This window comes from Poecilia reticulata, linkage group LG2, assembly GCF_000633615.1.
Source record: "Poecilia reticulata strain Guanapo linkage group LG2, Guppy_female_1.0+MT, whole genome shotgun sequence".
NCBI lineage: Eukaryota > Metazoa > Chordata > Actinopteri > Cyprinodontiformes > Poeciliidae > Poecilia > Poecilia reticulata.
In genome coordinates, this window is record NC_024332.1 from 24,611,947 (window position 1) to 24,631,307 (window position 19,361).

Consider the following 19,361-nt stretch of genomic DNA (forward strand, 5'->3'; position numbering starts at 1 on the left):
AGGTTGTTTTCCAATGTATTAAAATTAAATACGATCGGTACACTTAATGATATTAGCAATTAGGTAATCCATTCAGCAAGCACTTTTACTTTTAATACTTAAGTATTTTTAAAAGCCAGTACTTTTTTACTTTTACTTAAGTACAAATGCTAATGTGGTAGTTTTACTTTTACTTGAGTACATTTTTGTCTGTGTATTTGTACTTTTACTTAAGTAAATTTTTTGAGTACTTTCTCCACCACTGGACTCTTGTTATGGACTTTGTTGCTATTAAATTTTAGTATTTTAGAAAAAAAATTGATTTATTATTTAAAAGGTTTCTGTGACATTTCGGTGAGTTATTTAAATTTTAGCTGATTAAATTTTTGGAAAGTTTTTGCTGCTTCTCAGTTGTTTATTTCTCTTTATTAATATTGAGTAAATCATGTGTGGATGATGTCAGCAGTTTTATCTTTAAACGTGTCTTTGAACATTTATTTTATTAACAAGTGCCTGATGAATTTTGGTTTTGTCACTTTCCGTGTTCCCTGTGGTCCAGAAACATAAATGCTGATTCTAGCTGCAGATTATATTAAAACTATTTAAAAAAGTAGACTTAATGGGCCCAATATTGTTTTGGACACATAAATCCAAAGAGAACCAGTACTTTCCATTCCTTAATTACGTACTTTTGTATTAAATTATAGCTTGTAGAAGTATTCATAGCCTTTGAACTTTTCCAAATTTTGTCATAAGTTAGAATTTTGAAACATGCATAATTTCATTTCCACTTTACCGCTTTCACACTAAACTCCAATGAAACATTTTCACAGTCGTGTTTGTAATGTGACAAAATGTGGAAAAGTTCAGGGGTGTGAATACTTTTGTCAGCCACTGTACATGGAAACAAGCACTGATCCTACCCAAATTTTGACAATTTAGACATGTTGAAGTTTAAAAGCATAAAATGTCTCACTACATCTTAAAATACCTTCAATTGAAATTGAATTCAATTCAGAAATATTTTGTATAGTGCTCGATAAATCTCTGTCTCCCTCCCTGGGGGCAACTTACAGTAAAAGGTTTTGTTTTTTTCGGCAAAGTGAGGAGAGAGCTGACAAAATGTTAAATGGAGAATGAGGGGGTGAGGGAAGCAGCGGGTAATCAGAAACAGAAAGTCAACCTTTGGAATGGCGAAAGACAGCAGGCAGATATGTATGGAGAGACAAATGTGGACAGAGGTGGGGATGGACAGGCGGGCAGATGGCAGCCCGGGCTGTGTGCGGCGCACAAGGAAAACAGTATTCATCAGAATCAGTTAACGATGGACACAAACACAGACTCAATCTCTGCTGCTGCTGCTGTTGACGGGAGATGGAGAAGGAGCAGCGCTGACTGCTGTGGCGGGCCAGAGTCTAAACGGAGCACAGGTGTGCCAGCTGTAAATTTGGAAGAAGCCAAAAACAGCTGTCACACTCTTTAACACACACGGGAACGAGCGTGGATCTGAGAGAAACCAGAGAGAGACAGGAAACGGAAACGTCTGGAGAATCTTATGTGGCGTCAAAACAGATGGCATCAAACGTAAAAGAACGGGGAAAAGAGGGATGAAAAAAGAGGGAAAAAAGAGGGATGAAAATGTGCATTATCCTGTCTAACTTACATAAATTCATGTGGAGTTATGGTCAGTGCTTGGTTGGCAAGCCATTTTGTGGTGATTTAAAAAAAAATCAACAGACTCCAAAAAAAAAAAAAATCGCCCAAAAAAAGACGAAGGAATACAGTGTGTCATATTTTACAGAAACAAAACAAACTATTCACGTTCAGTGACAGTGACAACTCTTTGTTTGATGTTTTTATAAACGGACTCGTGAATCAGCAGTCCAATGTTACGTACAGTTTTCCTGTCGTCTGTTTGACAGAGCCGGACTGATGAGCTGAGGTTCTGGACGAACACATTATGTGTCAAGATGAAAAACTTTTCCTTCTGCACAGTATAAACTCAGGACTTCATGTTCTATGACCAGAACGGTGAATCGCTAAGCTGGAATTGTCTAAACCTCTCAGTGTCAAAAATAATGCTGCGATCTTCTCGTTTCTCACCTTATGTGATAAGGCCTGTCGTTCACTGACAAGAATAGAGCGACACGGGGTAGAGCTGCCAGCCCTCCGCAATTAAAACAAAATTAAAACCCTCTCGTCGTTGTTCTGGGAAGCAGATATTTAATGTAAAATTTAATTTAGCTGTATATTATGTTTTAAAAATATCTATTGCACCCTATATTTTCATGTATCGACATTAAGGCCCACTGACTCTTATAAAACTCTATTTTTTAAACTCTTATAACACTGATCAATGCAAAAAATAACTAAACTAGTGCCTTCTGATACACATATGTGGAGACTAGGGATTCATCGATATGACAATGTGGGCTGATATCAATATCTGATATTAATATTGCTGTTGTGGCCGATGTTATCCAACAATCACTGTCACATGACCAAACAAATATCACATGACCAAACAAATATCACATGACCAAACAAATATCACATGACCAAGCTCCTCCAGAAACAAACAGCAACAAGATGGACATAAATCTGTTGTTAACATCGGCCAGGTTTTATTTATTGGACCGATACTGATGTTAGCGCCGATGTATCGTGCATCCCTAATTAAGACGCAATCGCACTTCATTTCAGAGGACTAGCAACAGGATACAGAAACTGACTTTAAACGGTCTTCTGTCAAGGTAGGAGCATAAAATCCTTCTGAAGGGCAAAAACTGAAGCGGAGGGATACCTGTGGCAAACGGGTCTCTCCTTCGCCCCCTCCTTCTAAAGCCAAACCTCTTCCCTCTTCTTGCAATTTGCCGTCCATCCGCCCCCCCAGCACTCAATGGTACGGGCCATCATTCCATCAATTTAAAGGGGCAGTATTATGTGTTTTCCAGGCACATAGTGACATTTTATAGCCTAAGTATTGAGGAACTAAGATAGTGTCAATTGTTATGAATATGCCAAATTATATTTATGAGGGAATTTAACAGCTTGGGCCTCTGTCTCTTTAAGAAGCTCCTGCTCTTTCTGAAACTCAGCCTTCAGCACGTCATTATGTTTACAACCATTGAACAGAGAAGGAGCTCATACCATGAGCTCAGCAGGTGTTTGATAATAGCTGCTGCCGCTAGTCTGGAGGAGCTGAGTGAGGGAAGTGATTTGCAAAAATGTGTGAGCAAACGTGAAATTGAAGGATTTTTCAAACATGCATGGAAGAATCAAAGCAACACTCCAGGTATGTTTTTGATGAAGGAATAACATTATAGCATGAGTTAAAGCTAAAAAAGAAGTCAGTTTTACAAAATACTGCCCCTTTAAATAAAACATGGAGATTTATTAAACCGGTAAAATAAGCTCTACAAAACCATAGATTTTGCTGTTGGTAAATTTTCCTCCTAATCCATAAAAAAAAATCAGTTTTTAAAATAATCAATGACATAATAAATGTTGGGAATTCGCAATCATGAACATTTTTGGAACATCTGTGTTATTTATATGGTAGTGCCAGGGTTTTTGAGCGTCGGGCTAAATCTGAAACATTTACACAATTCACTGCTTCTCTCAACTCTTAGAGCAGAGGGATATGTGAGGGCTCACATTAGATTTGTTTTGGTACATTTGAGTTTACTGAATCTGTTTATTTGCTGATACAAAGTGTTTTAAATCTCCATGGTGACTTTTTGCTTTGCACCGACTGATCTATTATTCCTACTTTCTGTATCAGTTTGCATGCAGAGCATCTGATATCCAGTGTAATAAAAGAAAGTTCGACTGTAGGATAATTGGTTTTTGCTGCCGCAGTAACAACTGCAAGCTGTTCTTTGTCAAGTTTAGTGAAAATCTGGCCAACTGCAGCAGCATGAACTTTTCTGACTGACTACAAGGGTCGCCTTGGCTAGGAAAAGCACAGTGCATAATGTTTATTTGACAGCTTGTTTACTCCCCGGAGGAGCCTCCAGTCGTTTAGCGCCGGCGCCGGCTGATTGACAGGAGGCATGGTGTCATCATGTGTCCATCTGGAGGAAGCAGATTTCCACATTCTGGTTGTGCGGTGCGAACGGGACAGCAGCTGTGTGGGTGCAAAGTACGAGGATCAAGTGGGTTGGCAGGTGTCTGAAGTCTGCAGAGAGGCTCTCAGGACTGCTCCTCTTGAGGGGCGCAGAATGCACAGACTGCAATATATGCCAGGATCTCAGTTTAGTAAAGCACTGAAATGGCAAAGCAGTAGCTCTTTAAACATTTCCTGTGTTTGTCCTTTGAATCAAGCTTAGAATGCTTTGATTATACCACGGAAAGAGTGGTTATATTAGGTGTTATCAGTTTTTCTTGTGTCTGATGTCATTTACGAATCTGATTTACTGATCTGATCCAGAAACATGAGATGTGTAGAGCAGGGCTACTTAAACGTTTACACCCCAAATACAACAGGGCCGGAGTGCGGAACATGTTGTTAAAGGGTTAATAGAGGAGTCATGTTGTGATGACTTCCTGAAGGCGGAGTTTCAGAAAGAGGAGGAGCTTCTTAAAGAGGCAGAGAGCCGATTTCAAGGTGTTAGAAGTCAAATTTCTTTAAGTCATATTTGAGACATACAGCATTTTTATAACAACTGAAGGTAACAGTTACTTGACTGTACTATGAAATGTCACTATGTGGCTGGAAAACACCTAATGCTGCCCCTTTAAAACAACATGGTGGAGCCATCAGAAGGATCTTATGTGTCTCATTTGCCTGAATCAAACAAAGATATTCCCAAAGAAAGCAGCTACAGTATAGCAAGGCGGACGTTTGTTGGCAGAAACATGTTTTTATATGTAAATGACCTTGTAAATGTAAACATAGCTTTAAATCCCATTTTGTAAAAAAATAAATAACAGCTTTTTTTTTGTGTGAAAAACACTACGTCAGAGAACCAGAACCAGTTCAATAAAGATTACTCTGGACTCGGAGAATGTGCCGTCGAAAGGATCCTGTCTGTTTATACATTTTATTGAAGAAAACGCTCTAATCATCTCGCAAAGGAGAAACGCATGGAGGAAACCACAGAGAAACCACAGATCAAACCTCCAGTCTTCACCGACACGATTCGTCTCTCAAATCTGCAAATCGTGAACGTGTCTGGTTTTAGAACCAGTGCCTTTGCTGAGATAAATTAGCTGCTGTAAAAGTACAAAACAATTCAAGCTGACAACAATAACTCCAAAGTGCTGAAAATAACCCAAAGAATAAACAACTGAGATGAGTAAAAATACATCTAAAGAGGCAGGAACACTTTGATGGAACAAGCTTCATAATGTCACTGGGAGGTGTGGGCTGAAGCTGGATGAGCAGGGATGAAACAATGAGGCACATGTTTACATTTATATAAAGTTATTCCCACTCTCCATATGTAACATGCAGTCTAATGTCTTTAGTACAGAAGATGAACAGATTTTATAACATTTAGCCAGATGAGGAAGGGTATAACTGAAGTGGAGGGTCTATGGTTTTTGCATTTTTCTTTTACAAATGAAAGTCTACGCTCCATTCTCAACCCTTTGTAGAACCACCTGCTGTGATTCCTACCGCAGGTCTTTAGGGGTTGGTCTCTACCAGCTTTGTACGTTTAGAGCAGGCGTGTCCAGAATAGGTTCAAGGTTCAAGACATCTGGATCAAACGATGGCTCGTCTGCAGAGCATTGAAACCATGAGGGAGGATTAATTACATTATTTAGTCCGTTTTTGTAAACAGAATAGCTTCTTCGAAACCCTCAGTTGTTGCTCTGATTCCATCTTTAGGATGAGTTTCACCTGATGGAAGGTGACCCTCCACTCAGTGTCAAGCGTTTGGTACATTTTCACAGGTTTTTGTCAAGTATTGAGCTTCACGTCAGTCAGAAAGTCCAGTTTTGGTCTTGACTGACCTGATTGCTCCGCACGTTTTCTGAAAATAGGCAAACTGAAAATGGGACTCTGGGGCTTTTTTTCAACCTGCTTTTCCATTGACATTGTTCGCAATGTGACATTTTCATTGTCACATTCCATTAAAGGAATTTATTTCATTAAGGGAAATAATTTTGCAAAAGTTTCAGTTTTTAGCCCAAGGATGAGGTGTTTTATTTTATTTTATTTTATTGGCTGTATCAAAATTGGTGTATTTTGCGAAACTGCAATGGAAACATTTTTTTCGCATCACGAGTAACAAACCAGCTGTTACCACTGGTGTAAATCATGAAGAAGAAGACGACAGGAAGTGGTTGTAGGATGATGGAGCAGGACGGTTTTTAAGGACTTATCATGTCAACAAACTTATTCAAGTTTGATTTTATTGGCTTGGAAACAACAATTGCATTTTTTTGACAGGAATATTGACAAAGTCTTGCAAACATTTGGAATGGAAACACACTTAGAGACTTTGTTCTTGTTCATAAAGGTATGATTAGTTGAGTGCATCTGACGTGTCACTTCATTTGTAATGAGATATGTTAGGTTTGCAGTTGTTCAGTGCTCTTTTTAGTGTTTGAATGCTGGGGATCCGTTGTGGACGGCATCCACTGTGGTCACGATTCTCTATGAAATATTAAAACCTTCAGATATTATTAGTTTCTGAAATGTGACAAAACATGAAAATCTTCAGGAGCTATGAATGCTTTTGTTGACTACAGTCCAAGATTCACACATAATACACAAGCTTTGCTATGCAGCAACAAACAATGTATGTTTTTAAATGTGTGATATGTATTAATGCATCAAAGACACACCATAAATTATGCCTCGTCTATTTTTTTTAACCTTAAGATTTTGTCTTATGTCCAAATACATTCATTCACTCCCTGACGTGGGGATTATAAAGACTTTTCTTTGAAAGAATGTATTTTATTGTTTCTATGAAATGGTTGGTTCTCAATTCAAACCCAATATTTAACACGCCGAGTGACGAACATCGTTTTCTAGTACCATAGTGAGTATTTAACAACCTGCATCATGATGTTCCTCTCCTGTTGTTGTCCAGGCTGAAGGCGGGCCTGGAGCAGATGGACCGGGGCGTCGTGGACCTGCAGGAGCTCCGCAGGAACCTGGAGCTGGCGGCGGCCATGTTGGACGCCGTTTACACGGACGAGACCAGGTGAGTCTGCGCGGAGCAGACGGTCAAACTGATGCACAAGTGCGCATGATGCGTCACAGATCCCTTCCCTTTTCTGCAGGCGCCTGCTGGACACGGAGGACGAGCTCAGTGACCTGCAGGTGGAGTCCGTGCCGAGCGAAGTGCGCGATTGGCTGGCGTGCACTTTCAGCAGGAAGATGGGCGTGGCCAAGCGGCGTCCCGAGGAGAAGCCAAGGTTCAGGAGCATCGTTCACGCGGTGCAAGCCGGAATCTTTGTGGAAAGGTAAACGTACACGTCTGACTTTTCTGTTAAATTTGTTTTGTGAAACCTTTAGGAATGTGGGGGAAAAAAAGCCTAAAGTTATTAGAGTTATTGTGTGAGTGGGTTGAATTGTTCTCATACATTTTAATCCATCAATGAAATCTTTGTTCTTGTTTTTCTTCTCTATAGCAGTCTGACAAAGACATTAAATGAGCACTTAAATATTGAAGTCCATTTTATAGTGATTACTCATAATATGACTCATCATGCTTCATTTTACTTACATTTTACATGTAAATGTGATATAAGAGCAATTTACCCATTAGATTCATTCACCGCTCTGCACAGAAGCTGCATAATGAGGTTTATAACAGACTGTTCATATTCTTTGGTTTTTATTACAAAAGATCCTGAACATGGATTTAAAAATCTAACAAGCGCAAGCACACAAAAGTAATGCCAAAGGATAATAATCCTTTGAGATGACCTTAGGCTTTCGACATAAAATTCTGCAACATGAAAACCGAAGCTCTCACTCTCCATACATGCTGCACCAGAATCAGAAAACTGCAACTCAAGACATATCACATCAGTGACCCAAAAATAGCAGGAGTTAGATTTACTCACGTCGGCATGCCGGATGCTCGAAACTCAAAGGAACACTGACAGCATGCTGTAGCCTCTGAAACAAAAAAAATACAAAAACGGAGACATTTAGGTCACAAAAAAGTAACATACCCTGTCCACACACAGCTGAACACTGTACACTCTGCTCTCGATCCCAAGGTACACAATATTCTTTTTATTTCTCTATATTTCGACCTCCATCCGTTTTAGTGCAGCAACACATGTTGCTATATAGGAAAGAGCAACTTGGAAAAACACAAACAGTTGAGCCAAAAATTAATCAAACCTCTTGTAATTTTAGATTAACATAATTTCATTCAATCAAGAAGTTTGCTTCTGACAGGAAACGAAGAAATAATAATAATAATAATAATAATAATAATAATAATAATAATAATAATAATAATAATAACATTGTGCTAAACATCGTCATCATTGTTTAGCTCTAGGTTTGTTACCACTACTAAGCTGCTTACTTCAACAAGTTCCTAAGACATCAAATTCTCTAATGAAAGTTACTTCAGTTTGGTTTTGTTTCCACCTAACACCTTTTGTCACCGACTAATCAATATCATATTTAAAAATATAGCTAGCGTCAAAGACACTAAATAGATCTGTAATCTTATGCATATATGGGATATAAAAACGTGAGAAATTGTGAAAGTGAGAAAGAGACACGTGAAACTGTGAAAAATCTTGGGGTAAGAAATAACTAGAGATGCTAACACATTAAAGCAACACTTCAGAAAACAACAGGGTGATGCCAGATGAGCATTCCTTTTTGTTTTCATTTCTTTACAGATTACGATAACAAATATTCTTCATGCAGCCTGGGAACTTTGTTGCCTTTTGTCACATTGCAGCGACTCACCTCTGTATGTTTCATTGGTATTTTATATGACTGACTGAGACAACAAATTGTTGGTAAATGTGAAGTGGAAGGGAATTGATGCCGGTTTTGTAATCGTCTTTTACAAACGACTCTCTGAAATGTATGCAGTAGCGTTAGTCAATGACTTTCAGATCCACTTTAAACTTTGATTCCCTTCATTAGCTTCAGCCCGCGCCCCATCAGCTCAGACGTCCGTGTTTGTGTTGGAGAGCAGCAGTCCCACAGCATGATGCTGCTGTCACCATGTTTCACAGAGGAAACGGTGCATTGAAAATGATCTGCAGCATTTCCCAGTGTTCCTGCATTTCCCCTCTATGGAACAACAAAAGCAACCATACATCTCCGTCTTCAATAAGTCATTTTAACTGATATTTTTACAATAATGATTGAAAAACATTTCTAAAAATAATTGAAATATGTGATTTAAAAATGATTTCTTTTCTTTTTGTCCTTTTCTTGCCCCCTCTCCTGCCCCCTGTCTTTGAGAAATTTGTGCAGGATTTGTGGGAAACTGTATATGTCAGATTTAAAAGGCCTGAATACATTTGCATGCCACACTTTTAAGATCTGTATTTGCAAGTAAACGTGAAAACCAGGCATCCATTTCCTCTCGCTTCACAAACATGCGCTGCTTAGTGATGATCTGTCAACAAGATGCACCAGAGTCGATGGCTGTAATGTGACAAAATGTGAAAAGGTTTAAGAGCTCGTAATTAGAGTTCCTGTGGTTCACCCTGAGAAAGTTTTCATTCAGCGTCATTTTGTCGTCTTTAGTAGAAAAAAAACAACTTCTAGGAGTTGTCAAAAGTTGAAGTACATGCATTTAAAAGAAAAAAAAAGAGACAGGTTTGATGTAAATGTAGAAGGTAAATTGCACCCTTTCAGACAAAATTACACTTCCAAATGTTCCGTTGTTTCCATGTTGATCAGAAATCAGGAGTGCCGGCAGAACGCAGAGGGAGCAGCAGTCGTAGGTTTTCTTCAAAGTAAACATAGGCGAGCATCTGGGCTGACAGCAGATGTGATTAAGAGGTCGAACACGAAGCGTAATGACGTTAGCACGCGCGCTACAGGCGAACGGCACACAGGGAAACTTATGAGCTCCGATATCATTAGGTTGTAAATGAGTCGCAGTGAAAGAACGCAGTATCAGTTCATCTGCTGCAGCTTAATGACGCATGAAATCAAAAAATATCTGCTGCAGCCAGGCGTGTGTGTGTGTGTGTGTGTGTGTGTGTGTGTGTGTGTGTGTGTGTGTGTTTGGAGCAGGGTTGCCGTGGCAACAAACAATCCATCCTGGTCTCAAGCTGTGGAGGAGGGCGTCGGGAGGGGGTCTGTGTGAGAGGTGTTTATATGCATGCCACTGCCCATATTTATAGGTGTGAGATTGGTGTGTGATATTTTTATCTGTGTGTTTGTGTGTGTGTGTGTGTGTGTGTGTGCGTGTGACAACAGGATGTACAGACGGACTTCTAACATGGCTGGGCTGACCTACCCTCCCACAGCTCTGACAGCTCTCAAGGTAAAAAAAAAGAGAAAGAAAAGAAAAAAGTAAATACCCTGTTCCAGGATGTGGACGTTTTTTGTATCGATCCTTTGTTCAGGTGGAAGAGGGGAAAAGTTAAAGTGACAAGCAGGAAATCGGTTCCATTTAGTGCAGAGAGCCGATAAAAAAAGGGATGGGGTAAATTAGAGACGAAGAAAAAGAAATGAGGCGTTTAGGGAACTGATGCAGAAGAGGGAAAACAGGAACTAGAAGTCACAGGAAACGTGAGAAAACGGAGGCAGAAAAATATAATTGAAGACATAAAACAAAATACCTTATTAAACTACAGAACTTTGAAAAAAGTATTACTGTCCCTTGATGTTTGCCACATTGCAATCCAACAAAACCAACAAAAAGTGCTTTATGCCTGTTAAGACGAAGAGCAAAAAGGTGCTTTTCATGGAAATCTAAAAAAGTGTGACTAGCAGACGTATTTGTCTCCCTTTACTGTGATACGATGAAGTAAAACGGTCACATCAAAGCCTCTCTTCTAACCTCGAAAACCTCGTTCAAAACTTGTAATGAATGGGAGGAGAAGCACCTCGAGCAATTAAACACTGGTACAGATTCCCAAAGGCCAAAATTAGAGTGATCTGGAAGCGAAAGCTAACACACGTCCAGATCAAGCTAGCGACAACGTGCAGGAACCCAGAGCGAACCTGGACATCATTCAGGGATTTAGAGTTTAATTAAATCTTTGACTATTTATTCTTTTTTTCTGTTAGATTTATGTTTTGCCAGTTCTCCAGTACGTACTGTGTTTCCATCGACCATATAACTGCACAATTTAACATTTCGAAGATTAATTCGCGCAATTACGGAAAAACGTTTGTCAATAAAAAGTTTTGCCATTAGGATGAGGTGTTTTTTTTGTCTGTATACAAATTTGTTTATTCCGCAAAACTGCATTGGAAACACTTTTTTTTTGCATCACACGAGTCAAATGATCCACAACCAGATGTTGCCACTGGCACAAACCACGAAGAAGACAAAGTAGCAGGAGGACGAAGGCGCGGCTTGGTTTTATATGACGAATCGCGTGGAGAAACGTACTCATGTGTGATTTTAAATGCGATTCTTATTTAATGGAAACACCACAAGTGTGAAATTGTTTTTAATGGGCATTTTCAATCACTTGAGTTGTTTACTTGTAAAAAGATTTTGTAAACCGTGTAGGAAACTATTTTCTTTCAACCCCACAATTAAGAACCACTGTTGGTCTGTCATATAAAATCCCAGTAAAACATATTGAAATTTGTAACATGAAAAAAATGTGGTAACGGATCACATTTAGAGCAAGGGGTGTGGATACATTTCTGCTGTAAAAATAGTCACAAACTGGAGAAAGGAGGATGTGTAAAGACAAAGAAAAGGCATCATTTTTAAGAGCTGTGGTGATCCAGGGGTTAAGCACAACCCATATATGGCGACCGTAGTTCTCATGTCGGAGGTTCGATTCCTGACCTGTTTTCCTCTTTTCTCATTACCCACTTTCCTGTCAATTCACTATCAAATAAAGGCCACTAGAGCCAATAATATCTTTAAAAAAAGAAAAAGCATCATTTGCAAGAAGAATGAAAGGGAAATAACAACACTGCGAAAAAGAACAAAGTGTGCAAGCAGGACGTTTGTTAGACCAAAGCAGCAGAAGAGTCTGAAAACAGGTCTGATTAAAAACAGAAATAACAGATGTGGAAGAGCTGGTAGAATTAGATCATGTAGATGTAGTGAGCGGCGTGTTTCCTGATATATGTTCCTTCTTCAGGGCTTCCTGTGCAAACTTAAAAAAAAAAGAAAAGAATATTCAATTATCTTTCTAATTACTCTCCTTCGCTATTCTGGAGACCTGAAACTCATGAATCATGAGGGGACCAACTTCAAATGTAATTGTGAGTTAATGAATAATTGCACTCATTAATTTAATTGCTGCTTTACCTCTTCTGAAGAAACATAGCGTGCTGCCCCCTAGTGACGAATGGTGATATTACACTGACAGAGTTTTATTTTTCGGCTTTTTGTCTTTTAGATGTTTTTTTAACGGTTCCATTCATTTTGTTTTTTCCAGGAGGTGGATCAGTGGTCCTTTGACGTTTTTTCCTTCCACGAGGCCACTGGAGAACACGCCCTCAAATTCCTGGTGTATGACCTGCTGACCCGCTATGACCTCATCAACAGGTTCAGGGTACACACATTTTGATCTGGCTACTCGGGTGGATTCCTACGTTAGAGGAATGACCGTGGAAGATAACGTGTGGGAGCAGTCTTTCTCAAACGTGGCAAACAATTCATTTGACTAAATTATTGGTCAAAGAATATGGATCATGTTGTAGATAAAAACAACCCATACAGACTCAGAGTATAAATACAAAATGTCACTGCTTGGTAGATGCTTTTACAGAGATTTGGAAACTTTGACAGGAACAATGGATGGATGATCGATCTTTAAATCAACTCAAAATCAGACGCATTACTATTGTCTCTATTAGCTTTGAGGATTGGCTCGGGGTTAGCAGCGCGTTGCTCATGCTAACGGTACTAGCCGGAGTCCTGTGCTCAGATCCCTGTGCAGGCCCTGGTGCAGTTTGTTGAGGCTCTGGAGAACGGCTACAGCAAACACAGGAACCCCTACCACAACCTGATCCACGCCGCCGACGTCACGCAGACAGCCCATTTCCTGATGCTACACACCGGACTGATGGTAACACACACTCACACACACATTGATGTTGCCTTTTGCTCATGATTCTGCATGAAGCAACCAGTTTAAAGACTCTGAGTTTCTTAGGGTTAGAAGAATAAAACATACAACAGAAACAGTGCAAACAGAAATGGCTTTGATGCTCATTACTCATAGGGCTTGTGAACAGAAAGTTTTCACATTAACAGAGTCGTGTGCATGTGTGTGTGTGTGTGTGTGTGCGTGTGTGTGTGTGTGTGTGTGTGTGTGTGTGTGTGTGTGTGTGTGTGTGTGTGTGTGTATGTAGCACTGGCTAAGCGAGCTGGAGATCCTTGCCATGGTTTTTGCTGCGGCGATCCATGACTTTGAACACACGGGAACTACAAACAACTTCCACATCCACACCAGGTAACACACACGGCAACAACAGTGGAAAGGATCATTGGTTGTGTGTGTTGGAACGCATCCTGGGCTCACAAACCTTTAAGATCGAAAAAAAAGAAACTAGAAGTTCATCAACTAGGAATCGTGTGTCGTCTCTTGGCAACGGTCCCCGAAACTGGAGCCAATTAGACAACCATGTTGCATTTGAGGTCTGTGAAATCTGAACAGTTTTTATCCATCCGTCAGGTCAGAGGTTGCCATCCTGTACAATGACAGGTCGGTGCTGGAGAACCATCACGTCAGCGCCGCCTACAAGCTGATGGCCGAGGAGGACATGAACATCCTGGTCAACCTGAACAAAGAAGACTGGAGGTTCGCTTCGCCTCTTACTGAGGAGCGTTCCTGCATCCTCCCAGCCTCCAGCCTGACCAGCAGACATTCACCAGTTCATTTTAACACAAACTAAAACATCCAGTAGGCACATATGCTGCGTCATTAGGCGACGCAGCATATGTGTCACAGTAACACAACGACTGTAGATGGTCATCTGCCTAAACTCTAACCAAACGTCACAAAGGGAATAAAAATACAGAATTCCTGACATGTTTCAAACCAGATTTCACCAATTTAGACATGAACATCATCAAGAGCGAATCGCTGTGTGGCAGCCGTTTCTCTCATGCTGTGTTTACTGTTCTTTGTGTTTTCCTGCCACATCGACTGTAAAGTCGTCCACGGCAGAGGTGGTCGCTTCAGACGCTTGCAGAGAGCTGTGTGCAACACTTATTGTAAAACAGAATTTCACATTTAAAGTTGTGGTCACTGTTTCTGCTGTATCTTCACAGCTTTACCTGCACTTTGATGCTTTTTGTGGTGGCCAGACGCAAACAGGGCCCATGTTTGGGAATCAAAAGCTTTTTTTTTTTTCAAAAGTTTATGTCGACCAAATAAAAACTGATGGTATTCTCTTCCAGAGAATATGTCTCTGTCCCACAAACTGATCTGTAGGGATTCATTGTGTTGATTTTCTGGCAGGGAGCTGAGGGCTCTGGTGATAGAGATGGTGATGTCCACAGACATGTCCTGCCACTTCCAGCAGATCAAGACCATGAGGAACGCCCTGACACAGACAAACGGGTCAGTACGTCACCAGACATTATCTTTTTTTTTTCTTTTTTTTTTAAAGAATCCTCATGTTGAATTGTAGTTATAGACACATATAACAATTCTTAATATTTTGCATTATATTTAGAAAATCTTTCATCAGTCAGCCACAAGGGGGAGCTCTAGGTCTCTAGCTCCCCCACTTCTATGTGGTCGCATATGAAACATAGTAAAAGTTGGGAGTATAAAGTATTTGTTAGCACTATTTAACTGATGTGTTGCTAATAGGTTGCAAACTATACTTTTGAAACTGTGTAAGCAAAAATATCCAATCGGATATTTGAAACTTAGGTCATAAAATGTTAAACAAAAAACCTTATCATACCTCTATACCAGTCTGCATTACATTAGCCATTCAGTTTCAGCAAAAAGTTTCCAATTTCATGTGTTGACGCTTCTTGAAACAGCCTGAAAGGTGTGGGGCTACTTGTGAATACTGCACAACGGCTTTGAAACAAGCTTTGAGAAAAGGTCCAAAGTTTTCCTCCTGCGTGGACAGAAAATACTTTTACTTTAGGACCCAATTCAGATTCATCAGCAGTCAAACTTCCAAATTTAGATCCTTCGTCGTGAGCGCCGTTTCCTGGAAGACGTGTGAGGCCGGTCCATCTGACGGACACGACTAGATCAACAGTGGGAGTTTGGTGCAACGGCCCAACATAAGGTCCTGCAGGCTGCTGGACCAGGACCAGATTGGCCAGTATGTCCCTGTAGGGGCTCCGCTCAGAGAGAGAGTTTCACAGGATTAGCGCCGAGTCCGACCAGTCCGGTTCCTGCCTCTCTCTCTCTCTCTCTGTTTGTCAATGCTGCAGAAGGTGCGGAGGGAGGCGGCTGTCACGCTCTTCACCTCACGCTTGGATGAGATTTTGGGGGAAGACGCTGTCATCAGCCTGTCAGCATGCTGATTCTGCCTGTGTTTCTGAGGCTGACTGTACTCTCTGTAAACAGCACTGACAATACAAAAGAAAACACCCGGCAGCTTTTACCTAGCATACGGCTGCCACGCCGGCAGTCTCTTTTTAGATTGAGCTGTGGTTCAGGAATAACAAAACTATTTCTGGAGTAGTTTGTGCCTTTTACGCTGCTACTAAATCTTTGTTGTTTGTCTGTCTGTCTCCAGTATAGACAAAGTGAAGGTTTTATCTCTGATGCTTCACGCAGCAGACATCAGTCATCCTGCCAAAGCCTGGCCGCTGCACTACCACTGGACTCACAGCCTGATGGAAGAGTTCTTCAGACAGGTGCACAGTTTGATGTATTGCTTCTCCTGAACCTGAGCTGCCAAGTTCTCTCAGTCCCCAGGACTAAACACAACTTGAACGAGCTTGGTCCTGAGGGCATGTAAATCCTGGCAGCCCGCCAGGCTTATAATACACAGGGGAAACCCTGAGTGGCTGAGCTTGAACGGACATAATTAGGAGGTCTTTTATTTTGCTGGCAATCCAATTACTTACCTCTAAACACTGAGCCAGCGTTTTTGTGCTAAATTCACATCATTTGAAAACATAAAATCTGTATAAGAACTTAAGAAATAACTTTTTTTGAAGTTATTTCTTAAGTTTGCATTTCAATTACGTCATTATGCAGAATATACGATTTAGTCTCAGCCATCTTATCGTCATCTGTGTGTTTGTGTTTTAACAAGGACAATGTCACAAAAAATCTTGATAAACCTCGTCACTCAGATGTTTTTATTTTTCCATTTCTGTTGTCAGATCTAAAACAAAGTCAGAAATGAACTCTTAAGAACTCTTAGCTTAGTGTGTTGGAAAGGAGGCACCAACTGATTTTGCCTCCTTTGGTGCGTTCATACCAAACACATCAGGCGCGTCTGGTTTACATTCAAAGTCTATGTGGAGGTGCGTCGAGGGCCCGTTGCTGTGTGATTTGAAGCGCTTGGAGGATGTAATGCATCAGGCACATCTAACATGTCCTGCGTGTCTTACAAATAGACTGGCAACGGAAAACAACGACTAGTGCGTCTAACGCACCCTTGATACACTCTTGACGCGTCTCCACATAGACTTTGAATGTAAACCAGACGTGTGAAGCGCCAGATGTAGAGCTAAATGGCAAGCGTCTGTGTTCAAAGTGCACACGCATCAAACTTGAAGGGTCGGATGCGTTTTTAACACACCCAACACGTTTGGTGTAAACGCACCGTTAGATACCGGAGGTTCAAAAGCTGCCTGCTTATGCTCTGTTTGCTTCGTTTGTCAAGGTTGGTTTGAAAATGATTCAAAAAGCACACAGACCGGATTTGAGAGTGTAAAAAAAACAACAAAAAAACCTAAAAAAACTCAACTTTCGTATTTTGTTTCTTCTTTAGGGAGATAAAGAGGTGGAACTCGGTCTTCCTTTCTCTCCACTCTGTGACCGCAAAGCCACCATGATCGCCCAGTCACAGATCGGTACCAACCTGACCCTGCTCCATGCTTCGGTTTATCACATTTATAAAGAAATGCTAATGCGTTCACTCATTCATCTGCCTCTCTGGTTGTAGGTTTCATAGACTTTATCGTGGAGCCCACTTTCACTGTCCTGGTTGACACAACAGAGAAGGTGATCGGACCTCTGATAGAAGAAGACAGGAAGGCCAAAGAGAGTGGAAACAGAAGGTCCAGGTAGTAACACCGTCTTCAGTGACATTACTAATAATGAAGAACAGGGAATTGTAACAGCAGAAAACAGTAAACTGCACAGATTATGCTTTTAATGACACTGGAGAAGGTGATTATGAACCGACTGCATAGAGCAGGGGGTTGGTGCTGCTGGGGTCACATGCTCTGGTTTCTCCTGGTCGCAGTACCGTCCAGCTCCAGAGTAAAGATCTGGAAGATGAGGGAAAACAGATTACCTCACCAAGAGACCACACGGCTTCTCTGAGACTGTGGTCAGCTCCACTGATGCACCTCAGGGCAATGTACTTTAGGCACTCCTTCTTCCTTCCACACATCCGACTTTAGTTACAAACAGTGGATCATGACAGTAAGTGAAACGTTTTTGGACAATGCTACTTTGTTATGCAATAAGGATGGACATGAGATAAAGTACAGAGAACTAACTGGTAGTGGGATGTGAGGATTGATTCAAGTCTGACCTCCTGCAGATAAAAACCACAAAAAATAGATGCCAATTTTTGGAGGAGTTACCGTGGTTTCAGTCTGTAAGAGGTTTGGGTTGACTGATTAGCAAGAACTAGGAAAGCATTAACCATTAAGAACGGAGCGATGAAGGACTGGACAGACTGTCTCTGTGGCTGGTATGGAGATGAAATCCTCAAAGGAGCATGAGGAAACGGCTCGGAGAATCACTCTGACTCAGCACATTCACCAGGCAGAGGGAAACGTTTAGTCGCTGAGAACTTCAGCGGACAGAATTAGGAAGTCTTTTGTTCCACAGGAAATCCAATTACTTAACTCTAAACACTGTGCCAGCAGCTATCAGCTTCTCCCTTTTATTATTCGCTAAATAGGATGGTATCTAGGCTTACACAAGACGCATGGGTAACCTTAGTGTGTAATATTATATGATTATATGAGTCTCATTAAATCATATCTATCATCAAATCTTTAAAAATGATCACTCTGAAGCATAAAATGTTTGAAATTTGGGTTTTGAGAAAATAATTCCTTAATATTGATGAAAACGTACCAGCTGCATTGGCAGATTATTTCAGTGTATGAGAAAAAGGTCTTGTTATAGGTGATGCAATATGCCGATGGAGCTGGTACTTTTTCACCGTTATTTACTCAAAAACCAAATAAGTAATTTAACAAATATAGGAATTATTAAAAATCTACCCTCTCTTACTGAGAAATTAGTTTTGATTTATTTCAAGTGATAAAAATACTTGGTAAGATTTTGTGTCTTTGCAGTGTAGCTTTATGAAAATAAAGTTTTGCAGGGTCAGAAGTAGCCCTCGTAATTCTCACGGTTGGTTTCAAGGCATCAGTACGACCAGCGATATTCTTAATCATTAATCCAGTCGACTGTCAGTCATGCATCTCAACATGCACATGAAAGCTGTTTGTAAGATTTCCTCCGTGTCGATGTTCTCCGAATGCTCTTAGTGGATGCGAACAATTCATCGGCACCTCACTTATGCTCTGCACGACGCTGCTTTCATTCAGCCTAACAGGAAGCGGTTCAGTCACTGTGGAGTCGGTGCAGAGACACAGCAGTAATCGCCATGGAAACACCGACGACGGACAGATGAACTTTTCCCTGACAGCCATTGACCTGCCAGCTCTGAGGCACCACCTCTCCAGCGTCATCACCAGCAACAAAGATCGATGGAAGGAGCTGTCTGTGCACGGTAAGCAGGCGCAAGAACAAACACTTGGTTTGGCCTAAAAACTGATTGAAAACTACACAATGTTGTTTGCTTAATGATGTTTAAGGGAACAAAAAAAACACAATTTATCTTGTTAGATTAAGAAAATTTTTTTTTTACTCTAGACACGAACAGAACCAAAGTTCTTTTTATCCAGGACATTTCATGGACATTTGGACCACTCAGATGTCCTCTTAGGCCCCTCCCACAGTTACTGTAGCAACCGAATCCACTTGTCGAATATCACTGTTATGAATAAAAAAAAAATATCCAAGCATTGTTAAATATTTTAAGTTGGTGTCATAAGCTTTACCAGGCTTCCTTACAGATTCAGAAATCTCTGCTGACCGAT

The 19,361-nt window shown here is 40.6% G+C and overlaps 1 protein-coding gene across 1 annotated transcript in view; it reads left to right on the forward strand.

The window, feature by feature from the left end:
• Positions 1 to 19,361, forward strand: part of LOC103481532 (calcium/calmodulin-dependent 3',5'-cyclic nucleotide phosphodiesterase 1A) — a 44,226-nt gene that overhangs the window by 21,143 nt on the left and 3,722 nt on the right. Inside the window, exons 3-14 of the mRNA XM_008437055.2 lie at positions 7,029 to 7,142; positions 7,222 to 7,404; positions 10,358 to 10,424; positions 12,514 to 12,630; positions 13,006 to 13,146; positions 13,433 to 13,533; positions 13,756 to 13,881; positions 14,545 to 14,646; positions 15,794 to 15,914; positions 17,003 to 17,084; positions 17,177 to 17,297; positions 18,807 to 18,991. Of these exons, the coding sequence (XP_008435277.1) occupies positions 7,029 to 7,142; positions 7,222 to 7,404; positions 10,358 to 10,424; positions 12,514 to 12,630; positions 13,006 to 13,146; positions 13,433 to 13,533; positions 13,756 to 13,881; positions 14,545 to 14,646; positions 15,794 to 15,914; positions 17,003 to 17,084; positions 17,177 to 17,297; positions 18,807 to 18,991 (1,460 nt within the window). The remainder of the gene's footprint in view (positions 1 to 7,028; positions 7,143 to 7,221; positions 7,405 to 10,357; positions 10,425 to 12,513; positions 12,631 to 13,005; positions 13,147 to 13,432; positions 13,534 to 13,755; positions 13,882 to 14,544; positions 14,647 to 15,793; positions 15,915 to 17,002; positions 17,085 to 17,176; positions 17,298 to 18,806; positions 18,992 to 19,361) is intronic.